Below are 25,377 nucleotides of genomic sequence, written 5' to 3' on the forward strand. Positions count from 1 at the left end.
AGGGGTGTGCGAGTGAGGGTGAACACATTTCAGACCAGCTGCTCACTCTCTCACAGATATTTGTTTGCCAGAGTTAAGAACTTTGTATTATAATTTTAAATTGTGTTAGTGAGCTGTTGTATAGCTTGTTAAGCATTTCACGGAGCTGCCTTGTGCAGGTGAATATTTAAAGCTGCTTTGTTCAGTTTTCAAGCTTGCTTATTGGCATTTACACTTTATTTGTTTGTGACAGTCATGTGTGTAGCAGCATGGGGACAACCTATGTTCCCTTTTGAATGGTTAGGGCAATGTTGGGTCATAATTGCATTTTGACAGTATACAAATCTTTGTGGCAGTATGCACCATTAAAATTTTAAGGGTTCTTTCATTATGGGGTTAAGCATTATGTGCTATATTTACCTTTCAAGCGTAATATGAAGAGCTGCCAACTTTAGTGGCAGTATTTAAAAATATTTTTGATAGCTGTCTTGTCTGTACATTACATTTCCGACCTTAGTTATACTAACAAAATATACTCACATTACTACTCACTGTTGCCTGAAAAGTTTGTGTAACTTATTTTCTAGTATTGTTTAATTTTTGGGCCAGTTTCATTTTTAAAACAAGAGATTTTAGTGTTATTTTGTTCATTTTTTGTGTGCTCTCTTTATTCATAAAGATAGCACAATTTTCAACAACCTGACACTTACTTGTTCAGTAATAACCTACTTCACCAAAACAGTGTCATTTTGACTGATACATGATGCATTTTTACAATATAATAATTTGTAATTAGCATGTTTAACTTCTGGGAACAATAAAAATAAATCAGCATATATATGGGCATTAGAAAAATAACATGTGTAATATGAAGAAAAAAAAAAACAAGATGTTTTCCAATACATACATTTTGGGACTAACTCCATGCTAAATAATTTACATTCATTGAATTTAATATATTAAAAGATTAGGTTTTTGTAATATGAGTTGAGTTTCGATTATTAATGCTGATTATTTCATAATGTTTGTTGCATTTTGATGATTTATGGTGTATTAACTTGCATTTTGGTGTTATATGGTGTATTGACATGTTTTCAGTTTTAATTTTGCTTTATTGCAATTTACCTTATAATCGTGTCCCTGAGTAAGTACTGGTATTCAAAATTTCATATGTCAAAACTTTTTTTTTTCCGAATACATAAGACTTCAAAATAACTAATATTTGATTGTATTTGAAGTAAGTGTAGTCAAGTTATTGCTTATTACCTGGTGTAGCTATCAACATTAAGGTCCAGTCATTATTGTACAATGTAAATGCGTATGCACACAATTAAAATATATTAATAGGCCTGATATAATTAGACATATTGCATTTCAAAATGTACACAGATAACAGCAGAATGGTTAAAAATCACATGGCAGAACAATCTAAAATCTATAATTTTTTTGATAACTAAAATTATACAAACAATAAACACTTGCAACCACTGCATAAAATATGCATAAAACTTTAGGGACAAAATTTTTTTATTAGTTTTTTTTAGTATTTGTAAATATTAGTATAATTGCACAAACAATTTTTAAGTCTTTGTTAAAATATAACTTTTAAACTATCATAAAAACAATTATAAAATATTTCTCTCACTATTGCTATTCAAATTCAATATGCGTATTTGAAAATATTTTGGTATTGGTATTATATTTGATTAAAAAAAAAAAACTGATATTTTCACAGGCCTGGTTATTGTAGAATGTATAGGTATAATGTCAAAACATTTTTTCTTGTTCATGTTTAGTGGTTGCAGGATTGTAAATCATTAAAGATAGTTAAATATTTCTCTGTTGTTAGCATTATGTGTAGATACTGTGAAATAAATGTTAAAATTGGCTTTGTGTTGTTACTTCAAATATTTATAGCTGAACAACAGAATGAGAAGATAATGCAACCCCCATCCAAGGATGAAAACTTAGAAAAAATTCCCAAAAAATACTGGGAGGGATCACCAAGTGCGCTGGAAGCTGACATTGAAAATAGTGAAAACGAAGAAGGGGAAGAAATTGAAGATGACATAGATGATAATTACTATGTAAGAAGTACAATAACTTATGTTGTGAATAAATAATATAGTTTAGTAATTTTTTTAAGATACATAGTAAAGAAACTAATGATCTACACATGAGTAAAAATTTACTTCCAAGAAGTGAAAGTTATTCTAGGGTCCCCAGGTTGTTTTGATGTAATTTCATGTAAGAATATAAATGAAAACTCATGGCTAAAATCATCTTTGTTAATTTTTTGTACAATTATAATTTTCTATGTGAAGGTTTGTGTTGTAAGTATTATGTTTTTTTACAGCCTCTAAATCCACAATTTATTCTAAAGGCTCTGTAAAAAAAAAGGTAAATGATAGAGCCTCAGTGTTAAACAGAATTAAAAAAATTAAACTCTAAGTGTTCCTTTATTGTCTACAGTAACCATATGTATATACAATCTACAGTCTGCTTACTTAATAAAATAGATGATTATGATGCAAAAAAATAAAGTAATGTGTTCATAAAAAAAACAGCTGGTTAAAAATTTTCGTTCGAAAATATAATTCCCTGTGATTATAGTCCTATAAACACAAGTCTTTCATTTACAAAACTCTTTCTCATATAGCTGGAATTCTCTCATTCATCCGTCCGTCCGTCCGTCCGTCCGTCCGTCCGTCCGTCCGTCCGTCCGTCCGTCCGTCCGCCCGCCCGCCCGCCCGCCCGTCCATCCACCCATCCGCCCGTACGTTCATCTGACCATACGTCCATCCATTCATCCATTCATCCATCCATACAGCCATACGTCCATACGTCAATCCATCCATCCACATGTGCCTATATCTATTATTAATGGTTTTTTTTATGCAGAATGTATCAGAATTTTGTACATAGCTGTAACTGCAGCTTCTACAGGCTAAAATAAACTGAAAAGTTACAAGACAAAATGTCTGGAAAGGTTCTTTGAATGATTCTTGCAGTGGGGAATATTGATTTAACATAGTATGGTAAAAATACACATTTAATGGTTTATGCTCATCATAGAAAAAATCTCAGGAATGGACTTAAAATGCATAACACTCTGAAAACAAGCCAACATTAGCTGATATAAAATGTTCATGCTTAGACAACACCGAGAATTCTGTAGAATTATTTAAGTCAGAAAAAATGACATTAGAGATGAAAACATTAGGCTGATTATGACAATACATTTGCAACCAGAACAGTACATACAGAAAACACAACAACTGTGAAGAACACAGATGAACTCTGTGATTAAACAAATAATGTGGACAACATGATGACGACAGTAAGGACAATCCCAGTGATGAAACTAAACAGATAATTTTGATGAAACAATGACGACAGCATGGACAAACACAGTAGGCTGTCTTTAAAAGACAGTTCCAACGATTGTTTGTGCCTGATGACGTGAGTAGATGCCAGTTCTTGAAACATTGCTGTGAACACACGGACTTGCATCTGTTTGTTCGAGGCATTGCTGTGCATTCTTTCTACTTCAATGTATTAACATATCATAACTTTTCCAAACATTTTGTCAGGGTTTTTCTGTTTCATTTAGCCTACAAAAGCTATGTTTACAGTTTCTGAAAAGAACTCAAACAGGATTTAATAAAAATTTTAGTGCTATGTTTTGAAAGTATTTTACAATATTGATTAACAATAATATTTAACACAATTGTGCAATAATATTTTAGAAATAAAATAGTTTCATTATCTTCAAGTGAATACTTTTCATCTGTGACAATAATTTGACATTAAATCACTTCTTCAATTATAACCAAATACTTGTTTGCAGCAAAAAGCTTGTAAACATAGTTTAATAATTTACTATAAAATGAGGTACAGGTATTTATTTGTTTTTGGTCATCTTAATATGGTGTGATAAATGCAATTAGATCATCGAGCCATTGGAATAACTGTCTTTGAATAATTTTCATGTCAGGCTTCTCCACATTATTAAGTTACATAGTGTCTGATTCTCCTAACTTCTTCATTTGAGAGGATCAGTAGTTACAGATTAACCTTAGTACTCAAACCACAAGATGGCGTATTTTAATTTGGATTGAAGGTAACCATTCATTTTAATCAATATTGGAACTAGTATTTTATAAGGTCAGAAAAAACATCTTTTTTACTTTCATGATTGATTGCTTCTTCCTCTAGCATGCCATTTGAATAAGGCTACTCGATCTTGAGTGTTCTTAGCCATTTTGGTCCCTCCCATCATTTAATCTATACAATTTTTTTAGTACCAGTATCTAAATACCAATAGCTTTCGAACCTTGAGCTGTTACCAGTTTGTGGGAACGAACGCGGGGAATTTGAATTTCCAGGCTGAGTACTCAGTTCTGTGCATGTAAGAGCAGAATCTTAAAGCTGTGTTTATGCACAAGCATTTATTTTTCACTGCAAGATGTGCTGCAATCACTTGTAACTAAAAATTTATAACAGTTACATATATTACCAAGTGTGGTAGTGTAATGATAAAACACTGAACTTACATTTTTAAGGACCTGATTAGCAAGAGAAATGGTTTGGTGGTTCCTTATTAAAAGCTATTGTTAATTACTTCTTCAATCTCCTTTGTTGTGTTTCAGTTTACCTCTGTTTCTAATGTTTTCATTGTTGCTATTACATTAAACAATTTAATAAATTAATTAAACGTACATATTGTGTCAGGATATTGTATAAAGTACTATTTTTCTTTGAAAAATATGCAGTTTCACTGACATTGTCTTGTTTTTTTATAATCAAATATAGATTGGAAGAAGAGCTTAAGTTTATCAACAATGAGAAATGTTTTTGATAAATTTTGAGTGCTTTTTATAGAATCACTGGTAGTCTGATTGAGATTAATGTTGACTAAACAAAATGGTTTACAGCAAGCAGTGATACATAATATACTGTTTTTAAGTTATTTACAGGTATTAAAAATTTATTTTGTGTACATGATTCGTTTATTGTACAGAATAGCTATACATCCATTGGATATTTTATTTGCCAGCTCACCATCCCTTAGACATAACGAATTATAGATAGTTGCAGTAGGGATAAGACATTTTTAAGAGGTGGAGTAAAATTTTATCTATATTAGAATAAATGCCTTTCTACAAATCTTATTTTGAATGTACTATTAAGTAGTTAACTTCATAACATGTTTTATGATGTGGGATGTTGTTATCAAGATTGCTATTAACTTATTATGTGGTTTTTGGTCTTGTTTAATATGTAACAATGTACGAGAAAAGTTTATAAAATGTAAGTATGCTTTATTTAACTTACAATGGTTTTTATTGCAGAAAACACATCATGATTCAGGCAGCTCATTGTTGAAAAATGAAAGTAGTGAGAAAGATTTAGAATTTGAAGAAGAAGAAGAAGAAGATATTATAGGGGAGGTATCTGATGATGATAGAGAAGATACTGAGGAGGAGGAAGAGATAGAAGGAGAAGATGAAGAACTTGAGGAGGAAGAAGAGGAGGATGAAAATGAAATCACAGAAGATGAAGAAAGTGATCAAGAAGATTATGTCAAGCCTAATCTGCCAAACACAAAACGTTAGTATATGTTTTAATCCTGTAAGTTTAAAGTATAGATATTTTAATCTAATGTCGCTTTTTAATATGTCTAATTTCGGTAAGGGGTGGCAAGAGACAGCTTTGGGGAAGACCTAATATTTTTCAAATCAATTTTTAATCATTTAGTATTTACATGAGGGCTCTACATGGGTTAGTATCAGTATTATTTTTTAAACTTGTTTTTATTAAAACAGGAATAAAGTTTAATTGTACTATTTGTTATACTTTTTGAGCCATTCATTTGCCCTCCAATTTGAATTAACAACTCATTAAAAGCATCTTATTACATTAACTAATATTGATAGCAGTGTGCATAAATTATTTTAAAAGTGTTTTAAAATAATGCAGCTGTAGGTAGGGGTTAACACAAGTAGTAGTGGGTATAAAGTAGTTGGTTTACTATAGAAAAAATGTGTTCCAAGTTTCTACTTCTCTTTTTACATGGTGATGCAGCGGTTGAAAAAAATGGTGCAAGTTTGGATGATGCCATTTCTGCAGATGAGATTAAATCATCAAATGATGAAATACAGAATGCCTCAGTGGTTTCAAAACCCTCAACAAACAAAAGAAAGGTAGTTTACACCTTAACTATTTGTAGTCAGTAGTGTGTTGTTTATTCATCAGTGGCATACACAAGGATTAAAAAGTGGTTCCAGCTGCTACTCTTGAGGAAGGGAGAGTTACTCCTGAATCACTTTTTATTGGCTTCACTAATGCTTCTTTAACAACTATTAGGACACAAGTCACACAAGTCATATTTTTATTGCAGTGGGTGCCACCTTAAGAGTGTTTTGCAACCCCTTAACTTAACTGTGCACACACTATTTCTTGTACATAATGGTTGTAAGGAATGTACAGGAGTGTACTAAGTCACACAACCCACAGCACTTTTTGGGTAAACTTTGTCTACAGTAGTACTATACCATGGTCTTTGTAGTGGGTCAATCAAGTTTCATTCTTTTAAAAGAAAAAGAATCATTTGCATTTTTGATTCTGGTGGCACTTACTCCTCATAAATTGAAAACTGTATGCCTTTAGGTGTTTTAAGTTAGATTTGAGTTTAGTGTTGCATGAATCTATGTGTGAATTTGATTTTTAATATATTGTGAAGCCTTAATTATCAATTGTATATCTGTATACGTTTTTGGTTTTAGGATATAGTCATTGATAAATTCAGCAATTTTTAAACAACAATAAAGCTCTTTTAAGAAATTTCTATTTAAGAAGTAGTCCTTAATAAATTCAAGCACTTTTATACATTGTATATTAACACTTATTTTGATACCTTTAAAATGTTTTCTGTGTTATAACTACAATTTTAAACCATTTCAGAAACTTCTTAAAAAGTGTTTTATCTAACTTAATATTAGGGTATTACCAAGAAAATTCCAGTTTAAAAAATAACACATGTTAGCACATGTATAGCTTTGTTGCTGGTAAGTACTGCTAAGATGGAGCACTCCTCACGGCCTCCTTCTCCCATTCAACCCTCGATGGTACATTCATGCAAGGTTGTTAAAGGTTGGAATGGGTAAGAGCCCTTCTCTCTTGGTTAATTCTGATCTTCAGTGTAGACTGCACCAATTCTTATTTTTCATTTACGATATTTTTACGAAGTAAATAAATATTTACCTGAGTGCAAGGCGACTCAAATGCAAGACAAGGCCTGCCATTTTCTCTTCATCAGGAAAATGTAATTTTTGAGTCATACAATATGAGAATTTAATAAAATATTTTTGTTGAACCAAGAATTTTTTTTTTTGTGATATCAAAATATAAAAATGTAAAGAAATCAAAATAATAACATTTGAAGTGGTGATAATTACTATAGACATTTATAATATTTTTAACCTTACTTTCATACTCCACCATATTAATATTTGAACATAAATACAGTTTAAATTCTAATAAAAAAAATTTTTCACCTTACCATACCTAAACAATATACTGGAATTAATGTTGTTTAAAATTGTCAAATTTTTTCCTAGATACTAACTAGCTGTTCATTGAATTTCACTACTATTTTGATGCTGTTATAGATATGAAGATACACAGAAAGACTGCAATGTGTCTGCTTTAAATAGTTCTTTGAAATAACTATAGGAATTGCCAAATTAATTTCTATATGTAAAATTTATTTAATTATACAACACTTATTGTCAATGTCGCTTATTGTTTAATGTTACTTAAAACAACTAAAACTTATTGTTTGATGTTACACAAAAATTGCCGATAATATAGCTTAGCATTAATTTAAGTGGCAAACAGGGAATAAAATATCAACAATGTTAATCTCATCATGATACCCCAAAGCAAGACAAATTGGAATTTTTTATGCTGTAAGTTTGGAAAAATCCTTGTTTAGAATTTGGATGAATATCAAAGTTTTAGGATCCAAGATCTTTATTGTCATTGCGTTTTTCTATGTAATCTTTGAGGGGATACACAATATGATACAATAAATACAATATTTTCGCGTTTGCAAATTTTCCCGCATCGCCCTAGTGCGGGCTCTGTGTGGATCCCTCAGTTTGTGTGCTTGGCAGGCGGCTGGCAATATGGCCCAGAATGAAGGGCAGGACAGCATGCAAGGCTCGCTGTTGTGCTGAGCGATTGTGTAGGGGTGGGGTTGCTACGCTAGCCTGGGTGTGGTTGCGATATTTAGATGAGGCAACACTGGGCCGTTCTGGAAGATCACATGTATTGTTCTTTTAGGTGGTATGAGCCATTTGGTAGGGTTCAATTGGGCTGGTGGGGTGCCGGTCATAACAAGTCGTAATTAACATGTAGTTATACGTTAGCAGCTCCTTTTGGCCCATTACGAGCCAGTCATAATGAGTATGCGGTCATCGTAATGTATTCGTTAAGTTCAGTCATGTAGGAGCTGTGCTGCTCGTCGTCAGTCTTCAGAGTTACCGTAATAAATTTTAAGCTATGTTCCTCTCAAGAGACTTATCGCCCTTGATGAGGAATAACTGATAAGTTTTAATTATAACTATACAGCCTAAGATAATTTTAAGCTTAACCCCTAAGTTCCAACAGAAAAGTTAGTAACACTCTTTATTTAAGTTTTTATTTAAGTACGTATTGGTTTTAATTTGTTAGCATTAAGCTATACAGTATAGTTTAGTATCAAATAATATTTCAAATCAAAAATACTGTATTCTTATATTTTTAATTTTTTGTTATTTTATTACTAATTTTTATATTTAAAGTAGTGGTGTTAAGTTATTTTTAATTAATTTTAACCTTTTAGGTTAGTTCGATTCCCACATGAAGTGCCCTGTATAAGTGGAGGATACTCAGATCCCCATGGTATTGGTTTGTGTTCGGATAATTGAATGAAATCCTTTCGTTCATAGTTGCTATACCATTGGATTAAGTGGACTTACATTATTCCCTGTATCATTGAGGATTGATGATAATGATGGTGGTGGTAGTGGTTGGTGGTGCTGATGTTGGTGGCTGAAGGTGGTGGTGGTGCTGATGTTGGTGGCTGAAGGTGGTGGTGGTGCTGATGGTGGTGGTGGTGCTGATGGTGGTGGTGCTGATGTTGGTAGCTGAAGGTAGTGGTGGTGGTGGTGGTGCTGATGGTGGTGGTGCTGATGTTGGTAGCTGAAGGTAGTGGTGGTGGCTGAAGGTGGTGGTGGTGCTGATGGTGGTGGTGGTGCTGATGGTGGTGGTGGTGCTGATGTTGGTGGTGCTGATGCTGCTGATGCTGCTGATGCTGTGTCTGATGATGGTAGTGGTGGTGATCACAAAAGCGGTTTGGGTGTAAGGGTGTAAATAAAGTTTTACAATAAAAAACATATATTGGAAGAAAATCATGCGAGTTGTAAGAAACCAAGAACAAATAATGTATATAATTAGATACGTCATGTGTTTTTACCATTTCTCGATATTCAACCCCAATTGAATTGAAAAGGGGGTAAGTGATTTTTTACAGAAATAAATCATATCTCCAAGAAAATGAAGCAGGAGTTAAGAAACTGAGCAAGACTAACCTACATTATGTTGGGTAGCATGTTTTTAACATTTTTCAATGTTTGACCCCAAATGCGTTGAAAAGGGGGTCATTTTTATTGTATAATGATTATCATAACTCTGGAGATAAGGAAGCAAGATTTACAGTATTTTGTATACACCTATCCATCACTTAACACGTCTTCAGATTGCACGGATTCAGTTAGTGCATTGTGCATTTTACTGCCCCAGTCTTGAATAGCACGTCTGTAAATTTCAGTTAGCACAAAATCTCGGCAGGTAAAAAAAAGTAGAGCACAACGCCACAAAGTCTGTTTCTACTTCTGTAAACAACAGATGTGCCGTAGGATACAGTTAGCCAAACAAGGGAGGAAGAAATGCACGCGCAGGTCTGTCTACGCTTTCGGCCGTTGTACAAACATCAGCTATGGCAAGTTAAATTGCGGGTGTGGAGTGTAAAGGACGAAATGTTTTTTATGTCCGCGCATATGCCGCCGTGCCGTACTGTTGTCGCCTGGCCAAAAACTGGGCCGTGAACTCAGTCTAGCCAGTGGCAAGGGAATTAATTCAAAAGCAACGTCTGCCCATTCAGCTGCCGGTAACTGTACATGCTTGATCACTCATAATGCATCGTGTTCAAGTATTTGAGACAAAACTAGAAGTATTACGGCACGCAGATTGTCATGAAGTCCACACTTATGTTGGTCACACTTAGTTTTAAGCAAGTCAACTGTTCGCACAATCGTACGAAATAAAGACTCTTACTAAAAGTTTATATAATTCTGATGCTGTTGGTTGTACTAGGGGAAATATATTTGACATTAGATACCGGAACAGAAATGAACAGATGATTCACGTGGAAAAGGTTGTTAAATGAATGTTGCAATAAAACAAATAATCATTGGCCCGACAGGATTGGTGTGAACCAGGTGTTGATATGCGAATAAGCACTTTAATTTTTGAAAAATTAAAATGTAATTATTCGGACAGTACTATTGGTTTCACTGTCAGTAAAGGAAGGTTTTGAAAGGTACACGACTGGTCTATGTATCATTCCACCACTGTTGTTAAGTCAACAACTTCATAAGATTTTTCAATGTTCGTAAGCAAACATCATGTGATGCTTTGCAATGAAATGGATGCCGCTGGTAACACTATTGAAAACTGTAAAAATTTGAGACAGGTTACATGTACCAGACTTTAACACTGCAACATTACACCAACCACCTGTTGAAGATCACGCCCGGGCGGGCAAGTCAGCCAGCCGACTGACAATAAAGTACATAACCACGTATCTCCCGTTACATGTTGTCGTATTTATCATACAAAGTGCAATGGGAGGCCTATAAAGATAAATGGTGTGACATATTTATAGTTGAGTGTTATTCAACGCATATTATAATTAGTGAATTATATTTCCCTAATTTAAATAAATTAGCCTTGCTATATATGGAAACTAATGTTTCAGAATACATGATTTCGAATAACACGAGCATTTTTAGGAACAAATTAGTCGTGCTAAGTGAGGGATAGGTGTAGTTTGTAAACACGACCAATGTTTCTTGCCCCTTTCCATAATTTTACTCCTAATTGGTGGCCTAATTCATGCCCATTAATTTAATCAAATATAATTTAAGATATTGGTAATGATTTATTAACATACCTTTAACTGCCTTTGCTTATTTGTTGTTTTTTCCTAAATTTTACTTTGATAGTTGTGACTGGGTGAGTATTGTTTTAGAATGAAAAAAAGTTATGGATTCCAGTAAATCAGTGTATGATAGATTTGGCAAGATATATTTAATATGAATGTAAGTTTATTATAAATAGTTTGAATTCCATACCTGAGGTAGTAAAAAAGGGGGGAGTTTGGTTTTGTTTGGTTAACTGATATCACCCTATTTACTAAATCTGTAGTTTTTAATTGTTAAATAAATGTCCCTATGTGAAAGGGGGAGAGGAATGATGATTTGGGAGTTTTGTTTCATTAATATTAATTATAACTATGTATTTACAAATATTTAAGATTAAAAAAATTTTATTAGTGTATTTTAATTTTTAATAAAGATGAAATTGTTTCCAAAAATTTTGAAATAATTATGTCTGTAATGAGGTGAAACAGAGGGATGTTTGGATTTTAATGATTCGGAACACATAACCAATTAAATGATACTGGAAATGTAAAATATGGCATAATTTAAATTAAATAAGTGCATATTTCTCAAAAGTAATACAAATTTTAAGCTATGTTCCTCTCGAGAGACTAGTTCCTGTGATGAGAAATAACTGTTAATTTTTGATTATAACTTTACTGCCTAAGATAATTCTAAGCTTAACCCCTAAGTTTCTACAGAAATGTTAGTAGCACTCTTTATTTAAGTTTCCTTATAAAATTAAAAGGAGATAAGTGTGATTTCTTAGAAGTAAAATATATCTCCAAATACACTAAAATGGGAGTTAAAAATTGGAATACTTAATCTATATTAAAAATCAAACAGGCTTTACCACTTCTGAAATTTCTACCTTAGGAAATAGTTTTGTAATGAATTAAATGTTACCTACACCTGACATTTAATTGTGTCTATTTCTTAAGTAAAAGTGTTTGATCGCATACTCTCTTTCAATGGTAAAATTTCAGCAATATCCAGAATATTTCACAGTGAAAGCTGCAGGTTATTAGCTACTTACCATTTTATATTCAGTTTAATCAGCAGTGCCATATTTGATTGATTTTGTAACAAAATAAAGTAAGCATTTAAAATTTTTTGTGTAATTACATTTATATGTATATTTTTGTGGTTTAAATAATTAAGTTATATAACAAGCATATATTTTAAACTGTCCAAGCTTTGTAAATAAATACTGTTTGTTTATGACTAAAAGAGTAAAAATGGAGTGAGGTAACCCCTTGATAAATAAATGGACTTGTCCAGGTTCATATCCAAGTCCATTCATGAATTCTTGATTCCATGATTTCCTAAACTCACTGCAGGCAAATGTTACGTTAGTTCTTTACTATAGGCCATGAATGATTTATTTATTCCCTAGCTTCACTGAATTTTGGTGTATTTATCTATCTTTCATGAACTTAGACTACACCTAAGAGCTAAATTAATACAATATATTATTTTCTTTCCCATCCATTACTAATACATACCCTAACTATGTAAGATAGATATTTAGAATTTTTTGTATGCCTTACTACAGACAGCTCATAGTTAAACATAAACCGAGGCATGAAGTTTAATTCTTAGATACCTTAATACCGTGTGATATCAAACATATTGAGTATTGTCAATAAATATATTATGGTTTTTCCAGTACCTACAGGTATATACAGGCCAAGTATACAAAAAAGTACAACTCCATTTGTAGGTTTTTTTTTGCTTAGTGTACTAATAATTTGTACCATGAAATTTAATTATTTACTTTAAACTGTAAGTTCCTAAAATTATTTATTTTACTGTAAAACATGAACAAAATTGAATGAAAAATTATTGCTGCTCTGCACACTATACAATTCATGGCTTAAGTTTGGTAAAACTAGTGCAAAGGTTTATGTCCTGATAGCATACTCAAACTGACCATAAAAGTGAGCTCAAGCAACAAGCAACAAGATGAACCTATGGAATTTGAGATAGTTCTTTTATTTAGATGCAAATAGTTGCAAATAAATTTTTTTATTACAGATCTTCTTTTCTTTCCAGAAATGATTATAACTATATTCGTGTTTTGTGTTTTTAATCACCAATTTAAGATTGTGTAAATATAGTGCATAAATAATGTTAACATACATACGTTTTAATATCATATGGCAGAACAATACACAATATCCTTGGTAGTGATAAAGCCTGTATATGTGAGTGGTATAATTAGAATTTCAATTTTTGTTACACAATTTCAGACAGGTGTAAATTCAGACTGGGGTCAGCACAATGCAATAATAGAGAGAATCTGTATGTTTCTAGAGTATTTACAGTTAAATATTCAAGTTGCACTGAAATGTAAATAAGAATGAATACAGAGTGAAAGTAGCATAAAAGAAACCCATTGACAATTTATCCAAACTTTAGAACTAATGACTCATGACATCCCCAGTTATATTAGATTTAAAAAAAAAATTAACAGTTAGTTTAGTAACTGATTTCACCAAATATTTCTGTCTTCCGTATTCTTATTCTACCTTATTTAATATGTGCTTCTGGAGTTGGAAGCCTCTACAAAATGGTGAATTTGGTTTTCCTTTCTGTTACAGTCCAATCCTTGACAGCATTTGGTGTAATTATTTGCTGTTAATTTAACCAAGATTAGGCTCTTATGTCTACCTTTCCAACTAAACTTGTCAGTCTTCCCCCAACTCTTGGTTCACTCCAGTCCAAAAGCATTTAGGACAAGTTTCAATTAGGATTCCTTACTTCAGACTGTATTTCATACCTGCCAACTTTTACGGTTTAGCTGTAATTTCTAGGAAAAAGTGTGTGTAGTACATTTTTACAGAGATACACACATTTTAAGTTTTATTATTGTGTTTAATTTTTTTCTGCTTAGGCTTGATTTTTCGTGTGTGTGCACCATCATTATAGCGCCAGACATGGTATTCGTCAGTATCCATGCCATTATTTTAATACTTTGTTGGTTTTTTGGTTCGAAAGAAGATGAGCCATACTTACTATTACTTCCGTTATTTTGCAATGGATCTATTTACTTTTATCATTTGAGGATACGATACATCACCATAACCAAGACAGGAGTTGTCAAGTGCTGCATTTATTGTGCTTGGATACTAGTGCTGCATTTATTGTGCTTGGATACCAGTACTGCATTTATTGCTTGGATACGAGTACCAATAGCATTGTTTGGTTGTTTGTTTTTATTTCTATTTCATAAAATTAAGAATAAATATCACAAGTATCAATAGGTTTCGACTAACTCTATAGCTACTTTTATATAAACTTAGTCCCTTAGGATTTTTCATAGAAAATATCAATGGCTGTTCAAAGAAATTTAATGTGCATCGTTGTTTCTCAATACTTGAAATTTCCACCACCATGAATTGTACCTCGGCAGCTCATAGATACATCTTGCTTTTTGTATAACTCAACATGCCTCCTGTCTTCCTTGGCCTGCTAACTATTATTAAAGTCAAGTTTTGTAACTATTTTGCATTTTAGGTAATCACAGTTTTCTTTAGAATAAATAACACTTTATAATATTTGAACTATAAAAGTACACCTGCCCCTTGAAGTAACGCTGTTCACTTTGTGTGGTTTTGAAGTAACTATGCTAATAAATTATGTCATAATTCAAAGTAGCACTCTTTTTCATCCATGTGAATTTTATATCTGTGTGCACATAATTACAACTGCACTTGTGAAGCGTTAAACACAATGCTAGAAATTAATTATATGACAAATGAACAAAGGATATGTTACCCTTTCCACACTAGCTATTCACTTTCTTCATTGACTATTTTCTTTAAATCAATTAAGATATTACAGTGGTATATATTACGCCTTCCCGGAAGTCAGCAATATCTCTGGTGTGAATTGCCAGAAGCTTTCAGGGAATATCAAAAGGATGCGCTAGTAACAAGTCATGTGGAGTGATTCATGCTCACATACTTTATTAATTAATAGTGTCTGGAATTACATTAACAGGTTAAATAATCTTTCTTGTTAATAGGAAATGTTAAGTTTATGCTTCTTTAATCTTAAAGGAATTAAAAATAACTTCTGTATTGATAACATGATTATTTTATAACTCAGAAATGTTGTAAGTGCCCACTTAGGAAATGTTATGCTCAAGGCCTGTTTATAAAAAATGCCACCCATGTATTTTTTTATGTTGAAATTTAAGTTAAGGATGTTTAATCTCAGAATATATTGAAATATTTATTTGAATGTATTTGATATTATGGGACCAGTGTCTTGATTAAAATGATGGTAAACAAGCCTTCTCTTGCTGGTAAACAAATGAATTTGATTATCATACTCTTTTATGGGAGAAAAAGTATTTTACTAGCGCTGTTTTGAGTAGCATTCTCTTTTCCTGGAATGAATTAAGGGCGTTACATCAAGGTGCGGATGTAACTGAAACTATAAAAGAATTTGAATTTATGTAATAGCTAATGCTAAAATTTGAGTATTATGAAATAAGTTTTTATCTGGGTTTTATTTAGGTTAACTGATTTATAAATACATAGTACTGTTTTGTGTTTTAAAACTTTTTAGTGGTTATTAAATAGTTTTTAGCATTTATGCATTATAGATTGTTTTATATCTGTTAGTTTTATTTTTTTTTCCTGTATTTGAATTCATTGTTTAGATATGTTATGATCATTTATATATGTCTATCTTAAGTGAGAAAACTAAAAATCATCTAAATGAATCATTTTTATGTTTGTCTTGTTTATAGGAGCCAGGCATCTAAAATCCTTTCTTAGAATTTTCCTTCCTTTGGTCATCATACTTTCTCAGCTTTCATGGTTTTTGTCAACTAACAGTCTAAGGAACATCCAAATCATTAGTTATGATTTGTGTTTGTTTTTGTTGCTTGCATACTAAAATTTTGAGAGTTTTTTTTAGGACTGTTGGAAAATTACAAACATTAAATAACATTAACAACCAATTATAATATTTGTTCAATAGTTTCATTTAGTGGTTTGAATGTTTATTTTGCCCTTTTTATCCACCTTGGTTTTTGGTGAATTTGTAATGTGCTCATGAGTAAAAGATTTTCAGAATATTTTTTATTAGTTTCTTTAGTGTGCACACTGTGTGTTTTGCAGCCTATTGAGTGAAATAATTTTCTTTTGCAGTAAAACTTAGCAAACCTATAATTGAAATTCTGAGGTGTTATAGGTACAGTATTTAACTTAACAAATTTTTGTTGTGCTTTCTCTTTGATTATCTAGAAATGTGTCACACATACACATTTGTGTGTATTAGAATAGGAATCCTCCCACTATTTTGCTTTCTAGTAGGTATTTGTGTCAAGATTGTCATAACAGTTTGGTTTGGCACATTCTACTGAAGCTTTAAGGAAATGAAGTTCAATCAAAACTAAAAAATAAAATAAAGTTTTAAATTTAATTTCTGTAATTTTATATTAAATACATACAAAATTATGAGAAAAATCATAAAGTCTTTGTTTTCATTTTCCAAAAATTTTCTTTTGATTGTTTCATCTGGTAGTACAGTGTTTTGGTTTCCTGATACCTTAGGCTGGCTTGCACAGTCGTGACTTGAGGTGAAGTGGAGTATTGTTCCATTTGATTAATATGTCAAGTTTTTTGCTTGGACTTCACTAGTCTGACTATTTAAATGGCCCTTAGTGTCTGTACAAGAAATGAGAGATAATAATAAAAAAATATATTTCTCAAGCATAAAATGTTGATATCCTGTCTCTCTCTCTCTCTCTCTCTCTCTCTCTCTCTCTCTCTCTCTCTCTCTCTCTCTCTCTCTCTCTCTCTCTATATATATATATATATATATATATATATATATATATATATATATATATATATATATATATATAGTTGGGTGGAGTCCAAATTTTTCCTTGGAGTTTTATGTTCATATTGTATTGATATCAATAATCTCAAATAAAGGTTTCTCAGGCACCCAATCACCATAACACTTATTAGTAATTTTCCTCTTCATCTATTTGATCAATGTGTTTTGCATTATTTTCCCTAGTGTGCTGTTGCAAGTATGGTTCCAAGTAACATGCTTTCACAGACCTCCACAGTGTAGGTGTTATATCAAGTTTTGTGTAAAATGTTAGGTTTTAATATCAGGTTGTATGTTAGAGATATTTGGCTGTGTAGATATAGATTTAGTTTGCACTGCTAGCTGCCCTTTTCACCCAATAATTCAACATTAAAAACAGAGAGTCCCATTATGAAACATGGAACAAGAAATTCTCACATATGCCATAGTTTATTCATAAAAACTTATTTTTGTCACAGATCTGTGTGACTTAGTCATGATGTTTTGTAGATAAAATTTTGAAAAATGATGATGTAACATTAAATCATGTTTATGTGGTATACATTTTAGAAACTAGTAAGTTTTCATTTACTGCATGGATTTGGAGTTATAATTATTTATAACACTAATAACCTTTCTGATAGTTTTGGATTTGTGAATACCCTACAAGTGTGAAGTTTTTTAAGTTATGATTCATATTGTTAGTGCATCTCAATAATGTGTGATATTGATGAAATGTTTGTTTTTTCCTATTGCTGCAAGGATGAGAATTCTCTTTAATGGTGCCTTTGGGTAAGTTGTGTTTGTTGTTGTAGATTTTAACTTAAATGTTTTATTTACTAAAAAATTTTATTTTGCTTAGTCTGAACATTAACAATAAATTCTGTCTCTTGCTATCACTTCAGTAACTGTTAGCTCTTATAACTGCAACATATGGGTAACATTAAAATTAAGTGCCTCATCAAGTTATGAAATGCACAGTTTTTAGTACTTCATAATTATATTCATAAATTTTATATAATTTTTTATTTGCTGTATTTAGCTGCAAATTTTTAAGTCTTAGTTTTTGGTAGTTGGCTTTGTAGTAGTAAATTTCTGATTTCGCTAATAAGTATCTTTAGTGTATGAAAATTCCACTGCCAGAAAGAGAAATGTCAAATTCTATAATATTTAGGGAATGAATTTGTAACCTTGCAACTACTGTATGTTAAAGTGCTACATAATAATTAAATAAAACATGTTTTTTATACACGTGAACAAACATTGCACAAATGAGTGTATTAAACTGAAGCTTTTAATAAACAGTCTCATTTAATAATGAACATCAATCAACATTAACGAAAGTATTTAATGATGGAGGAATGAAACTCATTTTAGCAAGAAATAAAGTCGTAAAAGGATGATGCAGGTAACCTTGCAAATAAAATAGGTGACTATATGTCAGAACAATTCTTGAATGGGAGCTTCTTATTATATTCTCTTGCATTTGGTCCACAAAATCACTCTATTTTTTTTTTTTTTTTTTTTGCCAATTAGAAAATATATTCTTGTTAAATAGTGTTACAGATTGATTATTTATGGTAGTTTGTGTTATTAATGGGAGCGTTATGTTACGGAGAGTATTAATGAATCATGAGATTGGTATTATTAGTTTTATATAATAATAGATTGTTTAACAAGTATAATAATTGCAGCTAACCCTTCATATTAAAACAAAATTTACTCAGAAAGTGTAAGGGAACATTGACATTGGTAACATTATTACTACTTCCCTATCCAAACCACAAATACAATATTTCTATTTGCTTTACCTCAGTGGTGAAATCACCTAAACCATGGCAGCAGCAAATAAATAATATCAAGTGTCTGTCACATGCCTCCCGTTGTGGTTATACTCCAATCTGCTGCATTTTCTCAAGCGGTTTCTTGCCACCAGCACCATAGTCCAGCCTCACCGGAGCTCAGCATGTGACTGCCCATTTTCTGTCGTGACCACAACAAAGACGAAGGTGTAGACCCCCTTTCTAAGCTGTTCCCCGTATTTATGAACAGGGTTAATGCTTCCGATGTTATTTATTTCCGTGGTGGCGTAGCGATTAGGCATAGGGCTCAGAGTGTTTTTCCCTGAGAACTTGCATCGCCTTCCGCGGCCCGTGTTTGCTCAGCTTAAGAGTGCTGTCTTTCTCGTCAGGACTTCAGCAATATGAATGATGAAGAAGATAGATAGCTTAATGTTAGCATTTGTTAGCATATGTTACAGGTGGTAGATTTTCTCTTTTGTACATGTCATATAATTTTAATACGATTCAATACATCCGGCATATAAATACTTCCACTTTTTTCTTTCTACTCTTACAATGTTTCCATCCCTTGAATAAGATGCTAGTTGACCATATTATGCATGATGTCTTTAGGCTTCTACAGTGTTTGTGATCATGTTTTCCTTGTTATCTTTCAGTGCTATGCCAGTAGTTTTCAGAGACTTTTGTGAAATTTTCAGTAATTTCTTAGTAAAGGTTTTGTCATTAAATTAATGACTTATACCTCTAAACAAAGTTTTTTATACCATCTTGTTCATTCACAAATCCCAGCACATAACGTATTTAATACATAAAGCATTTGAGCTTGTGGCATGGAATAACCTCAAAATCATTAATGAACTGACATTTGGAGTCAAATCCAGCTTCATGTGTAGGTGGATGACATTTGCTTCTTTATGACGTGGCTTCTTCTACCTCCTCTTTTGTGTTTCCTTGTACTATGGTGTATTTTGTTTACACGAGTAAACTCACTATTACTGTCTCCTGAAGATGCCAGTCTTAGAAGTTATTTTAAACTTAAAAACTAACAAAAAATGTTGTTCAACATTAATGGAAAAATAAGCATAGCAAGTAACTTACATTACTGTTACAATCAATAATGTGTCCTAACCACTGGGAATAAAATTGATAATATTTTATGTAGAGTTTATCTTATTTTTACAATGTACAACAACATAAACCCATATTCATATAAATATGTTCTCAATTTACAATCACTTGTGAGGTCATGTGATAGTCTTGTGCCATTGTCACCTCATGAGTTTCCCTTTTTTATACTTTTTTTTTAAATTTCCCTTTTAAGTTTATTTTGATCCTTCAACATTTAAATATGAAATTGTATACCTCACTTTTTTTTTTCTGCAGCTTTATCATGTGTGGTTTTCTGCTTCCTGTGATGCTAGATCTAAACCTTTAACTCATTTTGAACAATTTCATGACATTCCTTCATTTTTGCAGTGGACTCTTTATACAATTTTACTTCTGTTTTCAAATTTTTTATTTACTTGCACCCACATTTTCCATCAATATGTAGATAAAAAATTGGAAAACAGTTGTGAGGCTATTGGTATTTTTATACTGTTATTTTATAATTATTTGAATATCTTGTTGCTGTAAATATTCTTTGCTTGTTGTGTGTGAGGAATTTTCCTAGCTCTGTTTTTATTGTAGTTTTGCTTTCAAGCATTTTACATGTGTGTGTTACCATTAACAAGAAAAGGAATGTTGATCATTATGAGGTCAGTTTTTTTTAATCAAATTTGAATTATGTGTGTTAATGAATGCATGTTAATTTGAATCATATTGTAACTGAATAACTGGGTGCCAATAATATTCTACTTTCTTCCTATTTAGCATTTAATTTACTATCCATTTGCCTTCCATTTTTTGTCTATTTGTTGTCACTTCCTCCCTCCTGGTGACAGAACTTTGAGGCAGAATTGAAGCATTTTCAAGCACTTCTCGTCGAGTCACCGAATTCTGCCGAGGTCATGCATGGCATCGCACAAAGCTTAGATGGCCTGGCAGAACAGCGCAGAAGCAACACATTTCTTGATGAAGCAATAACTGCATATCATGATACTTTGAAATTAGGCTTTCAACTGTCCGATGAGATGTTCACCAAAGTTGCGTATCGCTGCATCAACCGGATATTGTTTCGAGGTACTTTGATATCTTACTTCAACATTTTTCTGTTTTTTGTTTGCTTATTAAGAAATTATATATTTTTTCCTTTATATTTCTATGATATTGCTAAGCCCCATTTGATTTGATGACATGTGGCTTATGTTGTTTACAATTACTCTTGGCTATGTCACATAAGAGTTCTTGTATAGAAGAAAATTACATTAGACTATTTTTACAATTAACATGGGCTAATATAACATTATTTTTGTGTCTGCTATAATATTTACTATGTAAAAAGAGCAAGCATTACTAGAAAACTGTACAATATTTACCTGATAATGATAAATTGACAGGGTGGCCACTAGCCTTGAATTTGTGGAAAAGCGGTAAACATCCATGAATTTTCATCATGGAAAAAGAACTGGAATTATATTTGAATTACTTGCTGTCACCAGGAATTTTATGTATCAGTTTTGCAGACAATATATGTGCTAGTTTTACAAGTTATGACAAACCCAGATTTTTGGTCATATTAAAATTTTATTTCTATATTACAAAAAACCAGTGATAGTTAATACAGTTTGATATTTGTTGGCAGCTCTGCTTTAATGTAGTTGTCGTGACTAGGGAGGTAAGGGAACAAACAAATTAATTGTCGGAGTGGGCGCCACCACTTGATGTGGGCACGTGGACCCGGCGGTGACTCTCTTCAGGGCGTGACGTGACCCGTGTAGGGCTAGGCTCGGTTCCCTTAGCACGCGATATCGTTACAGTGGGCTCTTCAGGCGTTCCACACGCCTCGAGGTTCAGGAGCAGGGACACGTGGTCACTCGACTAAAAATCACACGTTCGCCGTATTCCTTTTATTTCAGCAATGTTACAACACGTCTCCAATCGCGCTACACCTACATACACTATGAAACTGTTAAAACGCCAACGGCGGGAGAGAATAAGTTTACAGGCTGACCAGGTCACCTCGTGGCCTGGCCTCGTTAGTTTAGGACGCGGTTCGTGATTAAATGTTCGAATTGAACTTAAATATTTATTAAAACGAGTCGGCCACCCGGAGTAGGCCTCGCAGATACAAAAAAGGTTTAAGAATGATAAAAAGTCCGGCGGATGTTAAAAGATCAGTTGATTAAGAAAAATATGAAGTTGCGCGGTGCTCGACAAGCATCCTACCCCGGGTGACTAACGGAAGCGACTGAAGAGGCCAGGGCAGCATGGCGGCCGGAAAGCGCTGGATTTACCGTTAGTCTCTCATGTTATTTATTAATACATATTTTAACTAAAACAAATACATACACTAAAAATTCTCTAATAAAATTATAACAAAGTTTCCTTAATTATTTAAGTTGAGTATTGATTATTTTAATTATGATTATGGTTCAAACTAGTTGCGGGTAGTTCCATTGCCGGCCGCGTGGGGCGCTGCGCCGTCCTTACAACTAGCACTTAAAACATAAACACTTAGGGAATATTATTTAAAGAAAAGACAGTTAGGTAAACCTAAAAATTGAATAATAAAATAAAAGGGGTCGTGGCACAGACTTTACTCCCGCCTCTTGTTGGCGCCTCACATGCACACACACACACCTGCACACGGGGCGGGAGGTTGGAAATAGAGGGTGGTGGTGGGAGGAGAGGGGTGGCGACGGCGTGAGGCACATCGGGATTAGGGAGGGCGTAGCCCCGGTCGACGTCATAGTTTCGTCATCTTTAATTTTAACAACCAGGGCCATATTGAAAATTGTGGCTGATCACCAAATACCTTTATAGTCCTTGCGAATTTGCATTGTCAAGATTTTACAGAAGGTTTTAAGCTTGGACGTAGAGGGATAGAGTGAATATGATTTTAAATACATACAAAGGTAACCCAACCTATTGAGACATTTCTTTCGAGATGTTAATCTTAACTTAATAAATAAATATATATATATATATATATATATATATATATATATATATATATATATATATATATATATTTCAATTTTCTATTGATTGAATTTCGTGTACAGCTTCCAACCATTTTTATGGTATAAAAGACTCCAAAATGTCCAGAATTGTCTTTCATGCACAGATGAGCTACTACAGTGGAAAAAATTTTTGGTTTGTGAAGAATGTAATTTTGCCAAAATACTGTTCAGAAGAGTTATTCTTATTTCTGGGCGTGATGATCAAGTTGAGACTTTTCCTTCTCTCATGTGTCAATAGTATTATGTTATGGAAAAATGTAAAAAATGTATATCTTATCATAAATTGTTAGTTGCAGACTTAACTGGCTCTATCATTAAACCAATAAAAAAATAACAAAGTATATTTTCTCAACATTTACACTTAAGAGTTTAAACTTTTTTTTTTTTTAGTCTGAAATGATTTAAATCCCTGGTACAGTAGGACGGTCCTTGGACGTGTTGCTATCTTATTCCGAAATTTTATTGTACCTGACGTCACTCCGGCCTGCTGTACATGTCATGATGGCCAACTTTAATCTTTGGGGTCATCAGCAGGCCGGCAGGTTGTGTGGATTCCATTTGCCATTGTTTTGTGACATCATAAATGACATATGCCGAATCAAATGTTTACCCGAGGTACATAGGTGTAGTGAACACAATTTGGGTTCATTGAAATTATATGTTACATGAAATCAAACATTAACAAGCAAAGTATGATGTATAGTTGGATGGTGTTATGCAAAAACAGGTCAACCCACCAACACGTAGATTTGAGTAAATTGAGTTCAAAGTTGAACGCTATCTCTCAAATCATGAACACATGGCAAGACATTTTTAACTACATTATCTCAAAGTATGGACATAGTACACCACCTTACACATGGTTTCAATGTGAATGTCAATATGTCACAAACAGAGGGCATAAAAAAAGAGGGTTGACTGGTTTTTGCTTAACATCATTATAGGTATCATGAATTATGGAAATATGTTAAGCCACCACTGCTTGTTTTATTATAATAATATATTGTAGAACTTAAAATGTAATACACTTGCATGCCATAAAAAATTAAATAACTGACTATAATAATAAAATATACATGTTACATCTTGTAATAATGACGATAATTACGTAGTCTTTCAAACACATACATTAACAAAGGAAAGTCACCAATGTTCAAAAGATTGTTATAGGCAAACATTTTAATGAAAATGAAAACTCCTAACCAAAACAGGAAAATATGCTACATGTCAAAAGTATATCATGAGGAAGTCTTGGAAATTACTCTGCAGACGTAGACATTTCTGCATCCCCACTATCATCACCATAACCAATGCTCATGTCATTGCCAAAACCTTCAATGTTATCAACAAAGTTACCTAGTTGTACATTCTTCAAGAAGTTATAAAAACTCTGAGCATCTTTTGGAACTAATTTGAGAACATCTTTCAAATCCTTAATCTTTTCTTTTGACAACTCCTTTCCATTTGGCCACAAAGGATGCAATTGTACATCCTTCAATGATGCCCTTCGTCCTTTCTTATTGTTCGTGATATCTACTTTTTGTGAATCTTCCTGAGCTATGCTTTGTTTCATGAACAGCATAGTTGGTTCGTCTTTCTTCAAATGGATTTCATAGGTAGAAAGCTAACTTACTTTCTGTCTATTTACATAAATCTTATGATTAGTGATGCCAGCTTCCAAAGTGCTTACTGAATACATGTCATCAGTTCTCACTCAGTTGACAGTGAACTTTTTCTTCTTTCTATAGGATTTCATGACATTCATGTAGTCAGTATCTGTATACAGTCATTGTATTTTAAGAGCACATTCCACATCTCCGAATTCTGAGTCGTTTTGTAGGAAACTATAGCCCAACAGCAAGAATTGCATTGTGATAGATTCCAATGATACATGATTCTGTAGTGTATAGATAAGCAGAAGTACAAGCCTTATGCTACGATTCTGTCCCCCACACGAGTCACACCATAGAATAAGTTTCTTTGTAGGTGGCTGAATGTTTTCTTTTAGGTATTTCATAAGACACGATCCTATCTCCTGTGTCCAACGACCAGCTTCATGTTCCAGCCATACATTTAATATTCCTTTTCTGTGCTCCCTACATGAATGCCAAGATTGTATACATTGAGCTGATGTTTGTAATATAAAATATTTGTTGGCAACTTTGGGAGTGGATGGGTTTTCTGCAGGTCGAAAGTTAAGGTTTCGACTTCTTTACTGGTCTGTGCTTCTTTCAAGTTTTTGTTCATTTCACATTTTAAATCTTTTGCTGCTTGTAAATGGGCTTCATTTAGTCTATTCAGCTCAAGTAAGTCATCACCTTCATAGGTTTTACTAAGTGCCAAGTATGTATCGCACATCAGACA

The 25,377-nt window shown here is 32.7% G+C and overlaps 1 protein-coding gene across 12 annotated transcripts in view; it reads left to right on the forward strand.

Annotated features, from left to right (window-relative positions):
- LOC134529422 (aspartyl/asparaginyl beta-hydroxylase) overlaps positions 1–25,377 on the forward strand; it is a 191,283-nt gene that overhangs the window by 132,078 nt on the left and 33,828 nt on the right. For 8 of the 12 annotated variants that reach the window (XR_010074571.1, XR_010074572.1, XM_063363480.1 and 5 more), the window contains 4 exons: positions 1,897–2,066; positions 5,334–5,592; positions 6,067–6,185; positions 20,833–21,070. Coding sequence is in view for 8 of the 12 variants with exons in the window: in XM_063363480.1 (XP_063219550.1) it covers positions 1,897–2,066; positions 5,334–5,592; positions 6,067–6,185; positions 20,833–21,070 (786 nt within the window). In the remaining 4 variants the exon portion in view is untranslated. Of the gene's footprint in view, positions 1–1,896; positions 2,067–5,333; positions 5,593–6,066; positions 6,186–16,011; positions 16,676–20,832; positions 21,071–25,377 lie in introns of those variants that run through there. The other 4 variants (XM_063363487.1, XM_063363488.1, XR_010074574.1 and 1 more) reach the window with 2 other exon arrangements.

Source organism: Bacillus rossius, chromosome 2 (genome assembly GCF_032445375.1).
Source record: "Bacillus rossius redtenbacheri isolate Brsri chromosome 2, Brsri_v3, whole genome shotgun sequence".
In the NCBI taxonomy this organism is placed as follows: domain Eukaryota; kingdom Metazoa; phylum Arthropoda; class Insecta; order Phasmatodea; family Bacillidae; genus Bacillus; species Bacillus rossius.